The 20977-nt window shown below is 37.0% G+C and overlaps 1 protein-coding gene across 4 annotated transcripts in view; it reads right to left on the reverse strand.

The window, feature by feature from the left end:
* Nucleotides 1–624: 624 nt before the first annotated feature.
* UAP1 (UDP-N-acetylglucosamine pyrophosphorylase 1) overlaps nt 625–20977 on the reverse strand; it is a 28238-nt gene continuing 7885 nt past the window's right edge. For 3 of the 4 annotated variants that reach the window (XM_039348990.1, XM_039348987.1, XM_039348986.1), the window contains exons 6-11: nt 15763–15956; nt 14713–14856; nt 13835–14023; nt 10874–10921; nt 2304–2370; nt 625–1191 (exon numbers count right to left, since the gene is read on the reverse strand). In XM_039348990.1, coding sequence (XP_039204924.1) covers nt 1099–1191; nt 2304–2370; nt 10874–10921; nt 13835–14023; nt 14713–14856; nt 15763–15956 — 735 coding nt within the window. In that variant the 3' untranslated portion in view covers nt 625–1098. The remainder of the gene's footprint in view (nt 1192–2303; nt 2371–10873; nt 10922–13834; nt 14024–14712; nt 14857–15762; nt 15957–20977) is intronic. The other variant, XM_039348991.1, reaches the window with a different exon arrangement.

Here is a 20977-nt window from a genome sequence, read left to right on the forward strand (position 1 = left end):
GGGGTGAGGCAGGGAGCAGAGTGGGGGTGCCATTGCCGCAGGGCAAGGCAAGGCGAGGCAGGGGCCGGGGCCGGGGCGGCTGCTGCCTGACACCATCAGCCCCCCACACACAGAGGCCAGCGAGCGCATGGGGGCTAACAGTGTCTGTCAGCAGCCACAGCCTGCCGGCCCCTCAACTGATGCATTCTGGGGCTCCACAGTCTGCTGCCAATATTGGGTCAGCCCTCCAGCAGCAGGCAGAGTAGGGGAGGGGGGAGACACGTGATGCAGACTGCCAGATGCGCTTACTCTGTCCCATCTGTTTTTGCTTGCGGTTGGAGAGCAGGTCACTGCTGGTCATCTTGGCCCCCTCGCAGATCTTGCCCTTGGCCTGTGAATGGAGCCTGTTCCCCTCATGCACCCAATGTACCTTGGCCGCGCCTCGCACCGCCGTGGTGCCTAATGGACCTGCATGAGCTGCTGGCGGCAGCAGCGCGCGTACCCACAGAGAGGGCTCTGAGTGCCACCTCTGGCATTCATGCCATAGGTTCGCCACCGCTGTCTTAGACTCTTGTTATCTTAGTACCTTATAGCCTCTGCCGTAACATAAATATAAGTCAAGTATTAAAGAAGTTTCAAGAAACATTATGTTAGGAAAACATTTTAATTCAGTTGTACTAATTTTTTAGTGTTTCAATTGTGCAATTCCAGCAAGATATAATTGTTTGTAAAGCATAGGTACCAAATGCAAAAATCAAACTGAAAAATAAGAATTCATATAAGCATTCCAACCTTCGTACCACTTAGACCATTTACAGGTGTAATAAAGGATTTGGAAGAAAATTCTGATGTCTTCAAACTGCAGCATGTGACGAAATATGTGCTGCAATTTGAAACAGTAACCATTTAAAACATTAAGAATTATATAAATAGTTGTATCCAGGATTTCAAGATGAAGTCATGTTGCAGTTCTTATTTGTAGCCTCCTACTGATTTTTAAGGAAACTCAGTTTGAGTGAAAATTCTTCAAGATGCTAGTGAAACCTTTGTTTAAATACTCAGTCCGACATGAAAGAGTCATAAAATCCCGGACTAGAAAGATGATCATTCCTGGACATTTCAGGCACCATTCTTCACTAGCTCATGGATCCCACTTTGGTCAATAATCAAAGGAGCATGGAATTCTTTGTTTTTGACCAACTCCACCAATCCCTAGGAAAAAAGGAAGCATTCAGAAACTAGTCAGGATAAATTTAGTGTCAATACAGCAAATTTAATCATCAAATATAATCTAATATGCGATTTGGACTTTCCATTTGAGAGAATCAGTTTCAAATTCCTGTTCAGACTGTACTGGGTGGCCTTAAATATAGCATACTAAACCCTATTTTTTAAGATATATACTTAAGGTATTATCATCCTCCATTTAGGATTATTATGGGGATGAAAATCAAGTGTTAGGAGCACTTGATATATTCATGTTAAACCTTCAAGCTCACAAAACCTAGTAAAGTCCAATTAAAACTTTTTACTGTGGCATAATTATAATATATGAGAACAATTTTGATGAATGCCCCCTTATGATGGCTTGCAACAGCATTATAATTAGCTGCTTACTCAATTTTCTATGAAAGACAGCTTTGCAAAAGTTATGTTTTAAAGCTGTATTTTTAGCTATTGGAATAAGCTAGCAAGTTTAGCAGTCTAATTTACAATAATATAAATATAATACAAATCCCAATATCAAGGAATGAAGCAGTAATCCATAAATGTATTGTATGCTGTAATTATATTAACACTAATAAGTCTATATGAATCATTGCAAGTTGTAAAACAAGTGTTCAGCAACAAAACATCCCTCTCTACTCACAATTCAATGCAAGTATGGGAAACAAGGATTACATGCCCAGGACCTTTGCCATAAGCCTCAGGAATATTAACTTTCCCATTATTACATCACATTCCTTGTTTCAACTTTGCCCTATCATCTATATTCATATTCAGCAATAACAGTTAGACTTATAAATTGCTCCACAGTGCTTTATAGCACTCTCTGTGCGGTTTACAGAGTCAGCATATTACCCCCAACAATCAGGATCCATTTTACCAACCTCGGAAGGATGGAAGGCTAAGTCAACCTTGAGCCAGTCAGGATCAATCTGCTGGCAATGGGCAGAGTTAGCTTTCAATACTGCACTCTAACCACTGCACCATCAGGGCTTATTTATCTTATCATCCATAAAGAAGAATTGTTACTTTAGGACAGGGTGTTAAGGAGAAGGCTGGGGAGGAGAAAAAGAATTTAGAATACCACAGCAACTTACTTCACCCCCATAGGACACAAGAGGAGAAATCTCACACTGAACGGGCAAGTCATTTGCATCCTTCAAACTAAGGAACAATTATAAAGAAAAAGTGTTAGTTCAGGATGAGAAACACTCCAATATACCTATATTACTTATGCACATGGCAAACTCTTGTTAAAGCATGAATATCTTTCTCTGCTCTTGTCATGCAGAAATCTAAATAGTAGCTATGCTGCAGAAATCTAAATAGTAGTTATGGAGTAGGTTCATCATCTGCAGACAGAGAAATTGGTTAACAGCATACAGTGTGAGATGCGAAAGAGGGGGGGGAATGCACTAGGTAGAGAGGAAACATTTTGAGAAATATCCTTTTTTTTCAGGAAAAAAAGAGAAATATTGAAACCTAGGCACCAACTTTTAGTATCTCATCATATCTATACACTATTAAAACTTGTGTGTCTGCTTGTAACCTTCAATTGTGCTAGGTGGTGCATCGTAAAGGCAACAATTTCTGAAACAAGTTACCTCAAATTGGCTAACTTATAGACCCACTACCTCTTGTGGGATTGAAATTTGGTAGGGTTGTGGCCATTTCAGAACCACTGCAAATTTCCTGCCAGCTTCCAATAAGAAAAGTCAATGGGGAAGCTGGCAGGATGTTAGAAGTTCCAGGCTTGCCAGCAGGTAAGTAGCTGCTGTTGGGGAAAGTTAGGGGTGCATACAGGTGCAGGGAAGGAACAATGTAGGTTGGGGAGGATGCACAAGGGACACCATGTGGGTCAGGGAAGGTGTAAAAGGCTACATGGTGGTGCACAAGAGGTACCATGTAGGTTGCAGAGGGTGGGCAGAGGCTCACGAGCATGCATGGAGTGCCATGAGAGCTAGGATGCGGCAGGCAGCATGAGAGATGCCATATGGGTCAGAGAGGGTTGCAGGGGTGGGCAATAAGTGTTGTGTGGGTCAGTGAGTGTGTGAGAAGGAATGGGAGGCACAGCATGAGTTTCAACTGCAAAAAGCAATTTATAAATCTGTACACAGATATGGGGGAAGCAAAGGTGTGTAGAGATACAAACTTAAAGTGTCTAGCAAACTAGTTATAATTCTTCTTTTTTCTCTCTCTATCATGTGCCTTTAATTTCTTTCACTCACTATTTCTTACTCTATTTCTGTCCTTGCATAAAGATGCTTGCCCATCATGTTAGGTACATGTTTAAGAGTCAGCTGATGAATTCCTAACAAGATAGTGGATTGAAAGGTGGATATTCTATCCAGAGTTACAGAGAACAGCGAGATGGGCAGTATATAAATTTAATAATTTAATAAAAATAAAATAAATGTGAGTGCAGAAAAAATTATAACCACTTCACTGAAATCAGAAAATGCTAATGGAAGTCTATCATTGGGGCCATACTCATCCAATACTCCCAAAATAATAAGTTATTGCCTATCCAGGCATACTATGTGTCCATATAAGAATATTGAACTGCCCAACTGAGAACATCTCTTCAAAATCTAATCTCATCTCTGCCTAATCTGCATGTCTCTATTTGTACTCAAGACATGCAACTTTTGGTGATACAGAGAAATTTTCTTTTATTTGCTGAGATATGCAGATCTTCAGTGAGTTAGTGGCAGTACCTAGATGGCTTGGATTGATCTTAAAAGCTAAGCAGAGCAGACATGGTGATGACACAGTGATGAGAAGCAGTACAATATTTTATTGGGTCTGTAGATTAGACTAGAAAATAAAAGCAAACATCCCCCCCCCTCCAGTCTTGGATTCAGGAAACTGCAAATCAGACCTCTGTTGCTGCAAGAAAACCACATGGACATGATCTCAAAATCATCAGAAGTGCAGCGCAATTCAATGTTTTCGTTTGTGCAAATGTTAAGAAACATGAAATGTTTTCAGCAGTCATTTCTTCTCTGTTCTAAATCCCCAAGCCTATTGTAACTTTAAAAAAAAGAACAAGAAAAAACCACTGTTTTCCAAAAAGTAATGCAATGTGTATATCTCACCTCTTGCTCGAGTTTTCTAGGAAACATTGAGTGAAAAGTGTCTTTTTTCACTTGCACAGATGGAAAAGTAATAGAAGGAGACAGCTTGAATTTTTTTACATCCTCCAAACTGGAGAACAAGGAAAATGTAGATACAGGTAGTCCTCAACTTATGACTGGTCACTTAACAAATGTTTGATGTTAGATAGTCCCCCCCCAAAAAAAGCCTGTTTTTGAAGTTATGACACCTATAACACCCCCATGTCATGTGATCTGCATTTTACGCACTTGCCAACTAGCTCACCCTTATGGCCGTTTGCAATGTCCCACGGTCACATGACCATAATTTGCAATGTTGATTTGCTGGTTTCCAGGGTTATTTTCAGTTTCCATCAAAAAACACCATTGTGGAAAACTGATTCCTCAACAACCATGCCATCCACTTAACAGCTGCAGCATTTGCTTAACAATTGCTGCAAAAATATATATAAAAAAATCATGATCTGACCATATGATGCCTTCACATTGATGACCACAGTGACCGTTGATGGTAATTCCAGGTTCCATTATACTTGTTAAGTAGAGGACTACCTGTACCTAAAAGATAGAATTTCCCAGTATTCAAATCTTCCCTTTGCAAAGGATTGAAAGCAGAAGAAAGTGGCTTATATGATTTGGATGATATTAGAATATTCTCTTTTCCCTAAGTCATAGCAAGAATAAGAAGGAAACCTCATTCTCACGTTTTGTGGAAATATGGGGATTTTTTCCTCAATGTCTTTTATCTTCTGAAAAGATAAAATCAGTAAAGATGTCTGTCTAGAGAATGGTGTCTTTACAAAGACCTGTGATGCTTGCCAGAAAATTGGGGGCTAGAGGTGTTGGTGGAAAAGACACAAAAGATAGCTAGCACATTTAAAATGCTATTATTTGTACATTCTGATAATTATACACATTTTTATAAAGTGATAAATAATGGGGCTGATTAGATCTACTCCTTGGCCAGCTAGAAAAAGGTGGAATAGACAACATCACCACCAGATGGATTTATAGATGGCTGACAACCGTACTCAACGAACAGTCCTCAATGGCACCACATCCACATGGAGAGAAGGAAGCAGTGGGGTACCACAAGGCTCCATCTTGGGCCCAATACTCTTTCATATCTTCATAAATGACTTAGATGAGGGAATAGAAGGGGAACTCATCAAATTAGCAGATGATACTCAACTGGCAAAAATAGCCAACACCCCAGAAGACAAACTCAGGATTCAAAAAGATCTTGACAAACTTGAACAATGGGCCCTATCCAACAAAATGAGTTTCAATGTGGAAAGAGCAACATCTTACATTTAGACAGGAAAAATCAAAGATATAAATACAGATTAGGCGAGACCTGGCTCAAAAACAGTAATTGTGAGAAGGACCTTGGAGTCCTAGTGGATGATCACTTGACTATGAGCCAGCAATATGCAGCAGCAGCCGAAAAAGCTAATACAATTCTGGGTTGTATAAACAGAGACATAGAATCAAGATCACACAGGCTTCCCGTTTTGCACAGTTTGTGCAACAGCTGAGGGATTGCGGTGCTCTGCACTCTATGGCTGACCCTAAATGTGTCAAAAGCCACCCGGAAGAGGTGGCAAAGAAAGAGAGAAGCCCTGCCGGTTGTGGAAAGATGGCAGTCGATCTGGATCTCCAGGGAAAGTTCTCCAGAAACCAGCAGAAGAAAGGCTAGCATCATTCTTAAAACTAGCCCAAGCTACATGCAGCTGAAGCCAAAAAGTACTAAGTTAAGCATGATGGTAAACAGCATGATTGAACTGGGTAAGAATACTGATTCTCTCTCTTCTACTGATTGATTTCCTGAAAAAAACAAACCCAGAAGTAAAAATCCTCCGAAAGTGAGGGGGGGATTTCTGCTCCACCCTCCTCTAAACAGAAGCAGCGAATTAAATTTATGGGGAATAAAATTATACAGAAATGAAATCAATATAAGACTCAAACTTGGAAAGTGTAAAATCGATGGATTATGTTAAGTTTCTCCTGGCAAAAGATTATTGATGGAAATAAATGATAATTATTTGTTTTGAAAACTGAAAAATGAACTGGTGCTGACATCTAGTGGTGGATAAAATACTGCACTAAATATACAGCCCAGAAAAAAAAAACCTTGTTATTGTGACCTTCCAATGCTTTAACTAAACAAAGAACAGCTGCAATAAAAGAAAAGAAAACATTGTGGGCTATCTACAAAGGAAGAACTATAAAACTTAGAAAAAAAACTGACCTTCCTGGATTATAAATACTTATTAAACTGTATCTTTAAAGTTGTTGACAGACAAAGATTTTTGGATTTTTGGTCATTATGGAACATCAGAGGTCTGCAGAAAAAACATATCAAGAAAAAACAAATACTTTCCAGGAGGAAATGTATCTTATGTTACAACAAATACAAATGACATTAATTTCAAACCACGAGGAAATTAAAAATAACTTTGAAAACTTAAATGAACATATTCTTATTTTAACTTCACAACAAACAAATGATCAGAAAACAAAAAGAGAGAGAGATCAAGTAAAGCAGATAACTGAATATAAAATAGAGGAAAGAAACTTAGAGATGGAATTTAATAATGGAAGGAGCTGTGACTTAATACAGATGAAGGAAAACTTGCAGGAAATACTGGATACGGAAAAGATAACCTATACTTCAAGATTCCAAGAACTTGAGAAAAAAAAGGAGATAGGAGAAACTAAGAGAGAAAGAAAGAAAAAGATTTTTGAGGAATACTTCTACAAAAACACCTTACTTGACTTATCTTTTGTACCTACAACAATATCTACAAAATCATGGGAAAATCTTTGGGTTCAATGGAACATACTGATTAGGAAAGATGTTTGCAAAAAAAAAAAAAAAGGGGGGGGGGCTAAAGCCAGAATTAAGAAATCAGATGATGGGATTCATTTGATGGAATACTTAAAGATTAAGCACTTGTTTGAATACGGTTCAAGAAATAAAATTGTGAATACAGAATTTTAGCTTAGGAGGGATAGGCTTCTTAACCAACATAATATTTTTTGTCTATGATATGAGAAACATAAAAATGTTTGGGATGATTTATATGAGGGAAATGTATTAGATATTTAAATATAATGGATTTTGAAGACTTGAATATGCTTAAAAAGAATAAAACACTGAATATAAATGTATTTTAGCTTAAGACGGATATGTTTTTTTCTTTTTCTTTTTTAAACAGATTATTTCTTTTTTTGTTTTTTTCTGTTTCAATATATGAAAAATGTAAGTGTTGGGATGGTTCGTATAGGAAAAAGATTTAAATATCTAAATGTAATTAACTAAGAAAATTTTAACAGGTAAAATGTTTTCTTTTGAAATATTGTGGGGAAAATAAATATAAATGAGAACTCTAAAAACAGGATCTATGACAAGGTGATCAAGATGATTAATTAGAAAAGAAGCTTAATAATGAGGTGGAGGTTATTTGTAGATATTTAATGGTTATCTTTTAAAATTATCAAGAAATATACTAATTCAAGGTTGATAAAAGAGAATATTATTGGAAGAAGAGAAAATAAAAAAGCTATTATGTGGAATATGGAATTATAGAAACTAATTGTTATTGATTATTTGTAAATACAAAACCAGACAATACACTGTTTGCCAAATATTGATGGTGATATGTAAAAAAAATTAATAAAACATATTTTTTTAAAAAAGAATCAAGATCACGGGAAGTATTAGTACTGCTTTTATAAACCCTAGTGAGACCACACCTCGAATACTGCAACCAATTTTGGTCACCATACTGCAATAAAGATGTTGAGACCTTGGAAAAAGTTCAGAGAAGAGCAACTAAGATGATCAAAGGCCTAGAGACTAAAACATACGAAGAATGGCTGCAGGACTTGGGTTTGGCTGGTCTAAAGCAGGGCTTTTCAACCGGTGATACACGTACTATCTGTGGTACATTAGCATATGGCAGGTGGTACACGGCCCTGCCCAGTCAAGTGTAGTTGGGGAGGGAATGAGCCAGCGCAGCGCAGGACTTACTGTGAGAGAGTCCTCCGGAGCTGCAGAGTGGCTTGGGCGAGCCAAAGGTGGAGGGGCTATAAAAGGAGGCAATTTGGGTGGGAGAGGGAGAGAGAGAAAAAAAGCAGCCGTGGGAGGAGGTAGAGTCAGCTCTAGCTGCACTGAAGAGAAAGGAGGAGGAGGGTGGGGGGAGAGGAGAGGAAATCAAGCAGGCCATGAGCTGATCTACAACTTCTGTGGCAGCCATCTGTGTTGGCAGCAACAAAACAGACAAGAAACTCAGTGGGGGAGGGGTCGCCCTCCATAAGGAATGAAGAAAGGCAGCATCGACTGGAGCTGAGGCATAGAGGGAGGGAGATGGAGAGTGGAAGGATTCTTATGTGCTTTTGTGACTTTGAAGTTCTGGGATTTGTGCAATGTGGGCTTTGTGTTCTTAAGGAATGTTTGGCAATTTCTATTTGGTTGATGGCTGATGTCTCGTGTTAGCTTTTATTGCTCTGCTATTGTTAGCTGTAAGTTTTGCTGCAAGGGATTTTGAAGTATTTTTCTCCTGAATGGATTTTGCCTGTAGCATTCCTTTACTTATGAATTGAGCCATTTGGGGAGGCTGCCTTAGCCAGCAGCCAGTACTTACTACATTTTTTTTTTCTTCCTTAAATGCTGGCTGCCTGTTCCTTAACTTTCCTTTCTAGCCAGTAGCTAATTCTTAAAGGGAAATATGCCTTTTTAAGCTAGTTCCCTCACCAGCTTGTCTTTTTTGTCTCTGGAGGCTTTTCCTTGTTTAATGAATATATGGAAGAGGGAAAATATGGGGGGGTTCAAATTCTTCCTTCAGAAGGAGATGGGGATGAGAAAGAGGGAAGGGGGGAAGGAGGGAAGGAAGTCCCGCCTTAGCACATGGCCACCAGCAGCCCTGCCATTGACTTTGCTTGTCAAAAGGTTGCAAAAGGGGATCACATGACCCTGGGACACTAGGACCATCATAAATATGAATCAGTTGCCAAGCATCCAAATATAAATCATATGACCTTGGGCATGCTGCAATGGTTGTAAGTGTGAAAAATGGTCATAAGTCATTTCAGTGCAATTGCAACAGGTTTGAATAGGGGTTTTTTTTTTTGATCATCAGGTTTTTGACACCTTGCTAGGTGGTACTCGAATATAGCCACATCCTAAAAGTGGTACAATCGGTAAAAAGGTTGAAAAGCCCTGGTCTAAAGAAAAGAAGAAATAGGGGTGACATGATAGCAGTATTCCAGTATTTGAGGGGCTGCCACAAAGAAGACGGGGTCGAATTGTTCTCCAAAGCACTAGAGGGTAGGACAAGAAACAATGGTTGGAAAGTGATCAAAGAAACTTCCTAACAGTGAGAACAATTAACCAATGAAACAGCTTGCCTTCAGAAATCGTGGGCGCTTAAAAACTGGAGGTTTTTAAGAAGAGACTAGACAGTCACTTGTCTAAGATGGTATAGGTTCTCCTGCTTGAGCAAGGGGCTGGACTAGAAGACCTCCAAGGTCCATTTTAGCTCTATTCTATTCTATTCTATTCTATTCTATTCTATTCTATTCTATTCTATTCTATTCTATTCTATTCTATTCTACAATCAAAGATAGTGAAATTCACTTATTCACCCGGGAGCTTGGGTGGGATGAAAGAACCATAACTAGCCTTTTTTTTTTTTTTTTTGGTCCTGGGCAGTGCCAATTAACAATCTCAATGAATAGCCAAGAAAAAATGAGTTGCTTCTAAAGATGTGGAACCTATATATCGGTTGACTAGGATCTATCTATTACCTCTTCCTGCAAGATTGGCTTTCAGGTAAGACAAAACAGTGTCATTTAGGATATATGACAAAACAACTATAAATATAAAATAATCTCAAGGAATTATTTAATAACTATTCAATAACCTAATACCTATAAATAAGAAACCCCTCTATTCTGTCCCCAGTCACATTTGGACTGCTCCCTTTACTACCGTCTTCATTTATTACTGTTCCTATGATCTCTTTTTCTTCATAATCTAGTCTGAAGATCCTTATGTTCTCCATCCCCCTGCTCCCAAGGTGAAAAGTAGAATTCACTAGGATTTACGCAGTAAAAATATCATCCAAAGCATACATTTGCATAGACTTCCCTGCAAGCCCAATTTAAAAAAGAATACTGCAGGTACATCATTGGGATGCCAGTATTATGCTTTAGTATCTCTTCTCTCTCCCATTCCAATAACAGGGTTAAGTTTCCAAAACAGTCTGCCAGGCAAAGCTTGTTACTTAAATTTAAAAAGCCACAGATTTTATAGGCATGAAAAAAGCCCTACACATGTACACTAAGGTCTTCCAAGAAGTGAATCTAAGGTAGCCACTGGCCACTATTTCATAGGTCCCAAGAAATAATAAGAATTGTTTTTTATATTTAATACCATATACATAAATGGAGTACCAAAACCCTACATGCTATGGAGAGGTGTGTTAGCCAGTTCCCAAGCAGACCCATCACCATGCATTCCCAGAAGCCCGAGACAGTATATTTACTTGTGATTGGCATCAGCTTGGATCACATCTGACCTTCCATTTGTGTTGCTGTCATATGGGAAGAAAAAGGATTAATGAGCAGGGACACAAAATTGAGGAGTGTGCCAAATCTAAAAAGTGGTCTTTCTGTATCATGGGTGGAATGGGGTGGGCAGATTCTATCCATATATTTAGAAGGAGGTTGGAAGCAGACAGGTAGTCCTCAACTTATGACCATTTGTTTAACAACAGTTTGAAGTTATGACAATGTTGAAAAGTGACTTATGATTTGTACTACCTCCACGGTCATGTGAACATGATTTGGGTGCTTGGCATTTGCCAAGATCACATTTGCCATGGCTGCAGCATTCTACAGTCACATAATTGTGATTAGCGACCTCCCATCCCATTTTGTACAAAGGTCAATAGCGGAAGCCAGATTCACTTAATGACTGCATGATTTGCAGTGGTAAAATGGTCATAAGATGGCAAAAATGGTCATAAAAGCGGGTCCACTCACATGATGACTCAGTTAACAATGGCATCACTTAGTAACTAAAATTCTGGTCCCAGATTTCTGCAGTTGTAAGTTGAGGAATACCTGTACACTAAATTGAATGTCAGCTTTTTTTATCCAGAACTCTATTTTAATGATTTTATTTTTATTAATAATGTTATTATTTTTTATAAATAAGTCAAAGAGGCGAACACACACAATATTCCTTCCTCCCTCTACTTTCCCCTCAACAACCACCCTGCGAGGTGAATTGGGCTGGGAGAGAGTGACTAGCCCAAGGTCACCCAGCCTAAGGCGGGAGTAAAACTCAGTCTCCTGATTTCTAGCCTGATGCCTTAACCACTAGACCAAACTGGATCTCTGATATCAATCTGATATCAGTACTGAGCAACATGTGGTTCTCTAGATCTTGCTAAAATGTTACTCCCAAAGTTGCACCTAGATTAACAATACTGAAGGATGTTGCAAATTGTTATTTCAGCAATATTTGGAGAGCAAAATACTGCCTTTCCTTGAATTTCAGAGATCTTTCTTCAATAATGAGGTTTTTTGACCTTGATACTCAACTCCAATATGATTTCTTGCAACATTTTTAGAGCCATTTTTAGATGGAAATTTGTATCACAGTCAACCTTTCTTGCTATATAATAAAGATGACGAAGTTTTTAACACTATACCATGTCATCTGACATTTTCTTCTTCACTATTCCTCCTACATCAAAACAAATGAACTGTTGCCATCTCTCCCAAGAATGATAACTGAGGAGGCAAGATTCCAAAGTCAAATGTTTGGGAGCATTCAGGTACAAACAAATGGAGCTACTTCATACCAATTTAGTGGCCCATCTAGCTCAGCTCAGGAAGAGAAACCTTAAACTGAGAGCTAAACTTCTTGCAGATCACCTATAACAGGGGTGTCAAACTGCCAGACCGCGGCCAGATGCATCATGTGGAAGCCATTCCCACTCCAGCTCTGGCAAGGGGAAGTCACGATACGTCGCGATATGTCACGTGACGTGGTGAGTTTGACACTCCTGACCTATAAGAATATGCTATTTTGATTCTTCATTGCTCTTTCATACACAAAGCTCCTTTTTTAATTTTAATTTTGTTCTTTCAATAATCTTTTTCTTTCCAAGAGTACATGTTCAAGCTCCTGTCTCAGACACAGAGCACACACACTAGACCAGCATTTTTCAAAGTAGGAAATTTTAATGAGTTGATCTTCAACTTCCAGAATTCCCCAACCAGCATTCTGACTGGGGAATTCTGGAATTAAAGACTGCACATTTTAAAGGTCCAAATTTGAAAAACACTATGCTGTCGTTTCGAAGGGAACTCTGTTATTCAGATCACTGTGTTCTGTAACTATAATTCTGAGCACACTTAGTTCTCCTTTGCTATCTTTCTCTCTCATTTGGAGAACAATTCTGTATTTTGTTGAAAAGAGATCCCAAGAAAATGACTACAAAGCTTCATTGCCATGGGCTAGAGCAGTGGTTCTCAACCTTTTTAATGCCGCGACCCCCAACCAGTCATAAGTCGAGGACTACTCAACTGGTGCAGCACCATTTGCAGAATGGGACTTTTGGCGGGCTCAGCAGGGCAGAGACAGCCTGGACAATTCCTATTAGCTTTTGAAAGCAATAGAATTAGACTCTATTCAAGAGAGTCTATTCTATTGGCTTTCAAAAGCCAATAGAATAAAAGGGAGTAGCACAGCTAAGGAAAAGGGGAAAAAATGGCGGACTGCGTTGTTTGGCGACTCCCGTGAAATGGTTGTTCGACCCCAAATGGGATCCCGACCCACAGGTTGAGAACCACTGGGCTAGAATTATGAATGCTTCAGCTCTCTTTTAAGGAAGCCTGGCTGGCCTGTATAAGGGAACTATAACTATGCAAGCTATTTTTCAGGGGTTTAATTATTCCGGGTCTTGTTTGAATTTGGAATTGCTTTGCATGGAAATTGTTTTCCAAATGCAAGAGCTCCATTCATTTTCATACAAATCTAACCCCTAAAGCAGGGATGTGAGACAATATTCCAGGGGGTGCAAAAACTTGGGTTTTCAAAATTATAATCTATATGCATAATTCATTGCTTTTATTTCAAACTTTTGTAAGGAGTGCGAGAATATATCAGAAGCGTTCTAGGGGTGCGGGGTATAGAAAAGGTTGGGAGCTGTTGCCCTAAAGCTATGCATATTTTACAGTTATAATTAATAGACCTGTGGCAATTTTATGTTGATATAAGACCTGATTACTTAGGCATGCAAATACATTAAGCTATTAATGTAGTAAGATAAAGTTATACATGAGGAAACATGCTACAAAATCTGGTTTGGAATTTTACCAACTGGAACATTGGTAACACAACTGTGTATGTTCTCTCAGCTGAACTGGAATTACAGAAAGTGATCATATTAGAGATGGAAGGTAAACATTAGGGGAAGGTCAAATTTTCTAACCAGGGAATAGCTGGCAGGCGTGTTCCATTTTCATCCACAAAGTGTCCACCAGCATTGAGAACCCAACAGTGATGCAGTGACATCAAGGAGTGTCTCGCAGTGGTGGGGTTGTCCTTGCCATTTTGGCTGTCAGCATTTTTCAAAGGGGAAAATTCATCTTCTCGCAGCACTTCATAAACCACAAAGTTCCTGGATTCAAAATAAAGTTGAGATTTGTCAAGTGTAAAGATTTTAACCTGTTTCTGTTTCTACTACTATCAACTATAGCCCTATAGATGGACATTAGCAATAAACTCATATACCAAGGAAATGTCAATACAGGGGAAGAAAAAAATTCTACAATTATTTATATCTTCACTTAAAATATTTTTTCAAAGCTTTCAAAACTGAAATGCATACCAACTTTATAGCAATTGCTGGAGCTAGCTGCAGTCCTTCATTTAGGTAGGCACAAAGATAAACTGGCATTACAGAATCTTTGGAGAAGTTTGCCCTAAGGCAGTCTAAACAGGATGGTCACTGAGTATCTGCTTTCTCCTCTTTAAGCCACATCTGTTCCTTCTGCTGCTTTTGACTGGTTCCCAAGACAACTTTAGCACAAATTACTGTTTCTCAATCTTCTGTAACACCATACAAGTTCTATAAATGTCACACAATCTAATTTCAATATTATATGTGGCATATCCCTTTCTGATCCACGCTTAACTGCATATCTTTCTCTTCTATCTGTTTTCAGACAGCTCAGCTTCTTAGCTGCAGTCAAAATGATAATATCATACAATCAGGAGGGGGGGGGGGAACTTTCAAAAGAAAAATAAAGCCAAACGATATATACTAAGATGCACACAAAATAAGTCAGTCAGTCACTTGGGACTTACTTAGCAAACTGGAAGATGTCAAATACAAATTTTTCCATTTTAATTCCATTTGGTTTGTCAGGCTTCAGAGCTTTTCCTGTGGTCATATCTACATATGGGACTTTTTTCTGAGCTATGTGATGTTGCAGCTGAGGTTCGTAATCACTGAAACATCAAGATAGGAGTCAGCAGAGTGAGAAGCACACCATGGTCTATCAAATCCCATCATTCTGGCAGGCAAGTAATAGTTATTCCAAAACTAGATACCTAAGTCACCTTTTTAATCCTGTAAGAAAGTAGCATTACTATTAATTACTGTCAATGAGGACTCCCACTGCTTGTAATCTCTTCCTGTCCCTTTCCTTGTTTACAGTTCAGTGTAAACATCAATGCACTAAAATCTCTTGACACATTTTCTGAAAGAACCTAAGTTATTGTATGGTTTTTGATCTTGATCTCTGAACAACCGTGATTCTACAAACCAGAGACTGTGCCACCTCATCACTTATCTTTTTCCTGTCAGGACATCATTAGAGATGTCCTGTGATGCTAAATGTATAGACAAATCAAGTTTCAAACTAGGAACAAACAAATAAACCTGAAAATTAAACTAAATATAAAAACATCTTGGTTAAAATCTTGAAAATAAAACTGAATAAATATAACAATATCCCGGTAAGTGCCCCTCAGAAAGAATTAAGGAGAAAAAAGCAACCATGATCAGGAGACCAGAAGAAATCACCAACAAAAAGAGACTACCACTTTGCAGCTTAGAAAAAAAGTGGGGAAGGAGAAATACAGAAAATAAAATCATGTTCTATATGTCCTAAACGGTTTAGTTTTCTATCAGCATCATTATTTGCATTGTGCAATTTGTGAGTGTTGCCTATATGATACTTTCATTGTATGTTAAACTTAAATAATATTTTATTTCTTGGTTTGAACCATCCTGAGTATTATAGGCTATACTATAGCAAATATAATAATAAAAAAAACAGATTTTAACATGAAGAGCAGAAATGACCTCAGAGTAGCACTTCATAGATCAGCATGATTAAAGAAAGTCCTTACTTGACAACGTTTTTTAAAAACTCCATTGTGAAGTAGTGATTGGCAATGTTGCCAGCATTAAAAAGTAATCGGCCATCAGAACATCTTTTCTGGGCTGTGGCCAGAGAAATCTCGCTGTATTCCACCACTTTGTAAACACCATCTACTTGGCACACCACTCCGACTGGTTCTGTCGGGTTAGTTTTTTCGACAACCTTGTAGTGGGTAGAAAACAGAATTGTTAATAACTTGAATTTCTGTAAATAACTGTGATGGAATGTAAATAACTTTTTGATGGAATGTAATTCCTTCTTCAAATGCAATAACTGTTATCCTCAGTTTAATATATATTGGCATAGAGAAGAAAACATTAAATGATGGGATCAAACTATGCAAATGATCTATAGCAATTCAATGAGCATTGACAAAACAAAATAATTTTTAAGTATTTTACCACATTGTTAAAATGCTTGAAATACAACAGATCTTGACAATGTCAGAGTTTTCAGTACTTTCAATACTGTATGTACTAATGGCAAAGCAAAAAGTAGAGAGTTCCAAAATAGTTTAGTAGTGTTGCTAATTTAACCACAAAAGTCATATTTTGACTGTCAGAGATGAATATGGATTGTATTGAAATATCTTTGTAGGTCCTGGCTTTAATATGTGTAAGATAAAACTCACCAAGAAGCTCTTGAAATCCAATATTCATATTAGCACCTCAAGTTCTCAGTTTAGCACAGTTTAAATTGACTTTTATGACATTTCATTTTAGCAACAGGAATATGCATATCAATTGGCAAATGAAGAATATGATGGTTCTTCTGTCAGAAAGAAATCTACCAAAATTTCCAAACTGGGAAGCTGCATCAACCAAAACAATCTCTGTATTATTACAAAAGTTGCCAGCTCTTCTGCAAGGTTACTGGTTGGGCAATATTGGAGGAAAGATTCTTTGCCCACTATGGAAGAATGGTCGCTTAAAGTTTCTAACTTAGCAGAAATGGCCAAAATTTCTGCTTATTTGAAGGATCATTCAAATAAGAGAAGATGGATAAATTATGTACAGAATAAATAATGGGATTAGAAAGTATCATTTAGTTTTTGAATAACTTATAGTTTAAAGTGGGAATTGTTCATATTGTTATTTTTGTTTTAAATTTTTTTTTGAAATTTTCTTATATCTGAGTTAAAGTATTTTATGGATTTGGTTATTGGTATAGTTGGATAAGCTTAGTTAGAATTTGTTTGCTTATTTGTAACCCTGTAATCAGCTCTGGGAAGTGAGGGGGGGTTAGGGTTAGGGTGGGGGGGAGGGAGGGAGGGAGGGATATTGTATTGCAATAAAATGGAAAATTTGTATAAAACTTTTCAATAAAAAAAAAAGTTGCCAGCTCTAATTGTTTTTCTCTTTGAGACACATTCTCTCTCACCACATGAGGGTGTCATAGCAAAGTAATCATAAAGCAATCCTCCTGCCAAACTTGATAATTTCTGTTCATTGCATCCATGTGAATTTCTTATTACTATTATGGATATGGCTTCCCAGTCTAACCAAGAAACTAATTTACAAAAAGAGCAGATATTGTGTTACTAAATAGCTTGTGAATTATTAGTGAATCAAATCAACCAAAGAGACATAATTAAAACACACATTCATTTTTACTCTTATCTCAGAATAAAAAGTAAGCAACTCTGGATAAATTCTTTTTTAAAAGATTATGAATTCACTATAATTGTGTTCTATTCTATAGAATTCTAAAATCAGAAGAAGTTTCTGACCCTGAGTTGGTATGCTAGGGGAAACTAATAGATAGAAGGTAACTGGTTTAAGAAAGATCAAACAAAGATCAAAAGAGAGATGTCAACATCCAAGATAATTCCTTGGAATATTTTAGAATATATTCCCTTTTAACAAGAACCTCTGTGATTAGAACTTGGCAATTACCAAGTCAGAGAGCTACAGGAATGGACAGAATAGCCACAGAACTATAGCAAAGAACAGAATAACAATCAGTAAAACTTCTAACCAAAATGATGCTAGCAAATCTGGAGAATGACGCTGGCTAGCAGATTCGAAGAGGTCAATTTACATACCATTATCAAAGAAAGCAGATTTAACAATGAGTGCAAACTACTATACAATATCCTTAATTTCACATTCCAGCAAAATAATGCCTAGGATCACCCAAAATAGCTTAGAACCATACATGGAAAGGAGGTGCCAGACGCTCAAACTGGCTTTATAGAAAGCCAAGGAGTACAAAATATTATGGCTGATGCATGCTGAATTAAAAAGCCAAAGAATACCAAAAAGAAATCAATACATGCCTCACGGATTGCAGAAAAGTGTATAGTTATGTTAATCAAGTCAAGCTGCAGAATGTTCTTAGGAAAATGGGAATCCCAGAATGTCTCATAATTCCTATGTGAAACCTACAATCACAATCTGGATGGAACATGTGACAGATTGCTTCCAGGTCAGCAAAGGATTGAGACAATGCTGTATGCTCTACCTTTACGCTGGATATATACTGAGAGAGGTTGGATTGGGAAAATATAAATGAGCTTTTAAAATTGGAGGAAGACACATCAATAGCTTGTGACATGTTGATGACACTTCTCTGATAGATGAAAATATAGATTCTATAATATATTTTATTGATTTTTTAACATAGTCACTTTAATATTTGATAAACAGTGTGTTGTCTGGGTTTACATTTAAAAAACATTCACTAACTTCTGGTTTTGCGCAGTAGTGCAGCAGCCAAGGGATTTCGGGGCTCCTTGCACCACGACTGATTTTCTTCCTGTTAGGGGACCCTAAGTGTGGTAGAAGTTGTCCCGAAGAGGCAGCAAAGAAGGAAGTCCCATGGACCATGGAGATATGGCGGTTGACCCGATCGGTCCGGGAGAAGCCTTCCAGAAACCAGCAGGAGAAAGGCTAGCCTAACTTCAGAATCTAGCACAAGCTACAAGCAACCAAAGTCAAAAAGTACTACTTTAAGCTGATTGTAAACAATGTGTCTGTATCTGGGTAAGAACATCAATTTTCTCTATCCTACTTATCAACTAATTTCCTGGAAAAAAAAATCCCAAGAAGCAAAAAAACCTCCAAAAGTGAAGGAGGGGGATCTTTGCCCCACCCTTTTACTAACGGAAGCGGCGAATTAAACTTTTTATGGAGGACCAAAACACATAAAAATGAAATGAAATGAATATAAAACCTAAATTTGGATAAGTTTGAAATTGCTGAATAGTTAAGATTCTCATTTTAAAGACAACTGTTTATTTTGAAAATTGAAAAATAAACTGGAGCTGACATCTAGTGGTGGATGAAGACTATGACAGCTATGGCTTTCATACAGGATTTGGCAAAATCTGGAAAAAACTAATCTGTGACCTTCAAAGCTCCAATAATAGAGAACAGCTGTGATAAAAAAAAAGAAAACAATCTGGGCTGCAGACAAAGAGATAATTATAAACTTCAGGATAAAAACTTTTTGGAACTCTCTGGATTACAAACATCTACTTAACTGTGACTCCAAAGCTATTTGCAGAGAAAAGAAAACCTTGATTTTTGGCTATCATGGAAAATCAGAGACTAGCAGAAAGAACTTATCAAGAAAAAACAAGAGGAGATATATGATATGCTGCAACTAATTCAAACAACAATGATTTCAAACCACAAAGAAATCCAAAATAACTTTGAAAATATAAACCAATCCATCTCCAATTTAACTTTACAACAAAAAAATCCCAGAAAATAACAACAGAGAAGGAGCAGATAAAACAGATAACTGAACACAAATTTGAGGATAGAGACTCAAAGATGGAACCTAACAAAACAAAGAAGTATAATTTAATTCAAGTGGAAAAAATTCACAAGAAATATTGGATATGGAAAAACAACTTATACTTTAAGACCACAAAACAAATTTGAGGACAAGAAAAAAGATTGGACAAAATGGACTGCAGAGATGTCAGGAACACCACGAGAACTGGAGAGACAAGAAATGATAAGAGAAACAGAGAGAAAAAGAAAGAAAAAGATTTTCAACAAAGATGAAAGGCAAAAGCCTTCTACAAAACATTGTACTTGACTTAGCTTTTTATATCTACAGTAACATCTACAAGAATATGGAAAGATTCTTTGATTCAGCAGAACATATTGATTAAGAAAGATACTTGGCAAAAGAAAAAGGCTAAAGTGAATATTAAGAAAATAGATGAAGGGACCTATCAGAGAGAATATTTAAAAAAGAAATGCCTATTTGAATATGGTTAAAAAAATAGAAAGATTTTGGATAAGAATTTTATTTTAAGAGGGATGAGCCCCTCAAGTAACATAGTACTCACTTTTTCTTCTCTCTTCTTATTTTATTTCTTGATATGAGTAATATAAAAAAGTTGGAATGGCTTATATAAAGGAAATGTTTTAGATATTTAAACGTGATTGACTTTAAGAAAGCTATAATGGATAAAAATGTTTTGAATAAGAGTTAAAAGACTAGATGACTGGATTTATTAAATGGAATATTTAAAGATTAAACATATTTTAATCATGGTAAAACAGAATGGAAAATTTTAGAAATAATTATGTATTAGTTTAGGAGGAACATGTATTTTAAGTAGTATACTATCTTTTTATTTTTCTTTACTCTTATTCTTTTTTCTTTTTTTAGTCTTATTTATTCCTTAAGAAAGGTAAAAGTATTGGGATAACTTATATGAGAAAAATAGACTTAAATATTTAAATGTAATTAACTTTGAGAAAATCTTAACCAGTAAGAATGTCTTGGACATTGTGGGAAAAACAAATGTAAACAAGAACTGTAAACAGGATCTATGATGAGGCAACCAGAATGACTAGATAAAAAAGAAATATTATATTGATGTGATCATTATCTGTAGAAATATTAGAAAAAAATTTATACCCAATTGTTATCTATCAAAACAACAAGAATTGTATTAACTTAAGGTTGGCAAAAGAGAACATTATGGGAAAAAGAGGAAAACAAGTAAAGCTATTATGTGTATTATAGACCATAGAAATTAACTGAAAATATAGATTCTATTAATGAAAGTCAAGGAGCACAATGAAAAAAATGGAATTAAGATTAAATACAAAGCCCAAGCTAACGATAATAGGCACATCAACCAGCATTAGAATGGACAATGAAAATACTGAAGTGGTAATTATCTTTTGCCTTTTAGGGTAACCAACAGTAGTAAA

The sequence above is a fragment of the Crotalus tigris genome, unplaced genomic scaffold (assembly GCF_016545835.1).
Source record: "Crotalus tigris isolate CLP2741 ecotype Arizona unplaced genomic scaffold, ASM1654583v1 scf7180000018217.1405312, whole genome shotgun sequence".
Taxonomy (NCBI): Eukaryota; Metazoa; Chordata; class Lepidosauria; order Squamata; family Viperidae; genus Crotalus; species Crotalus tigris.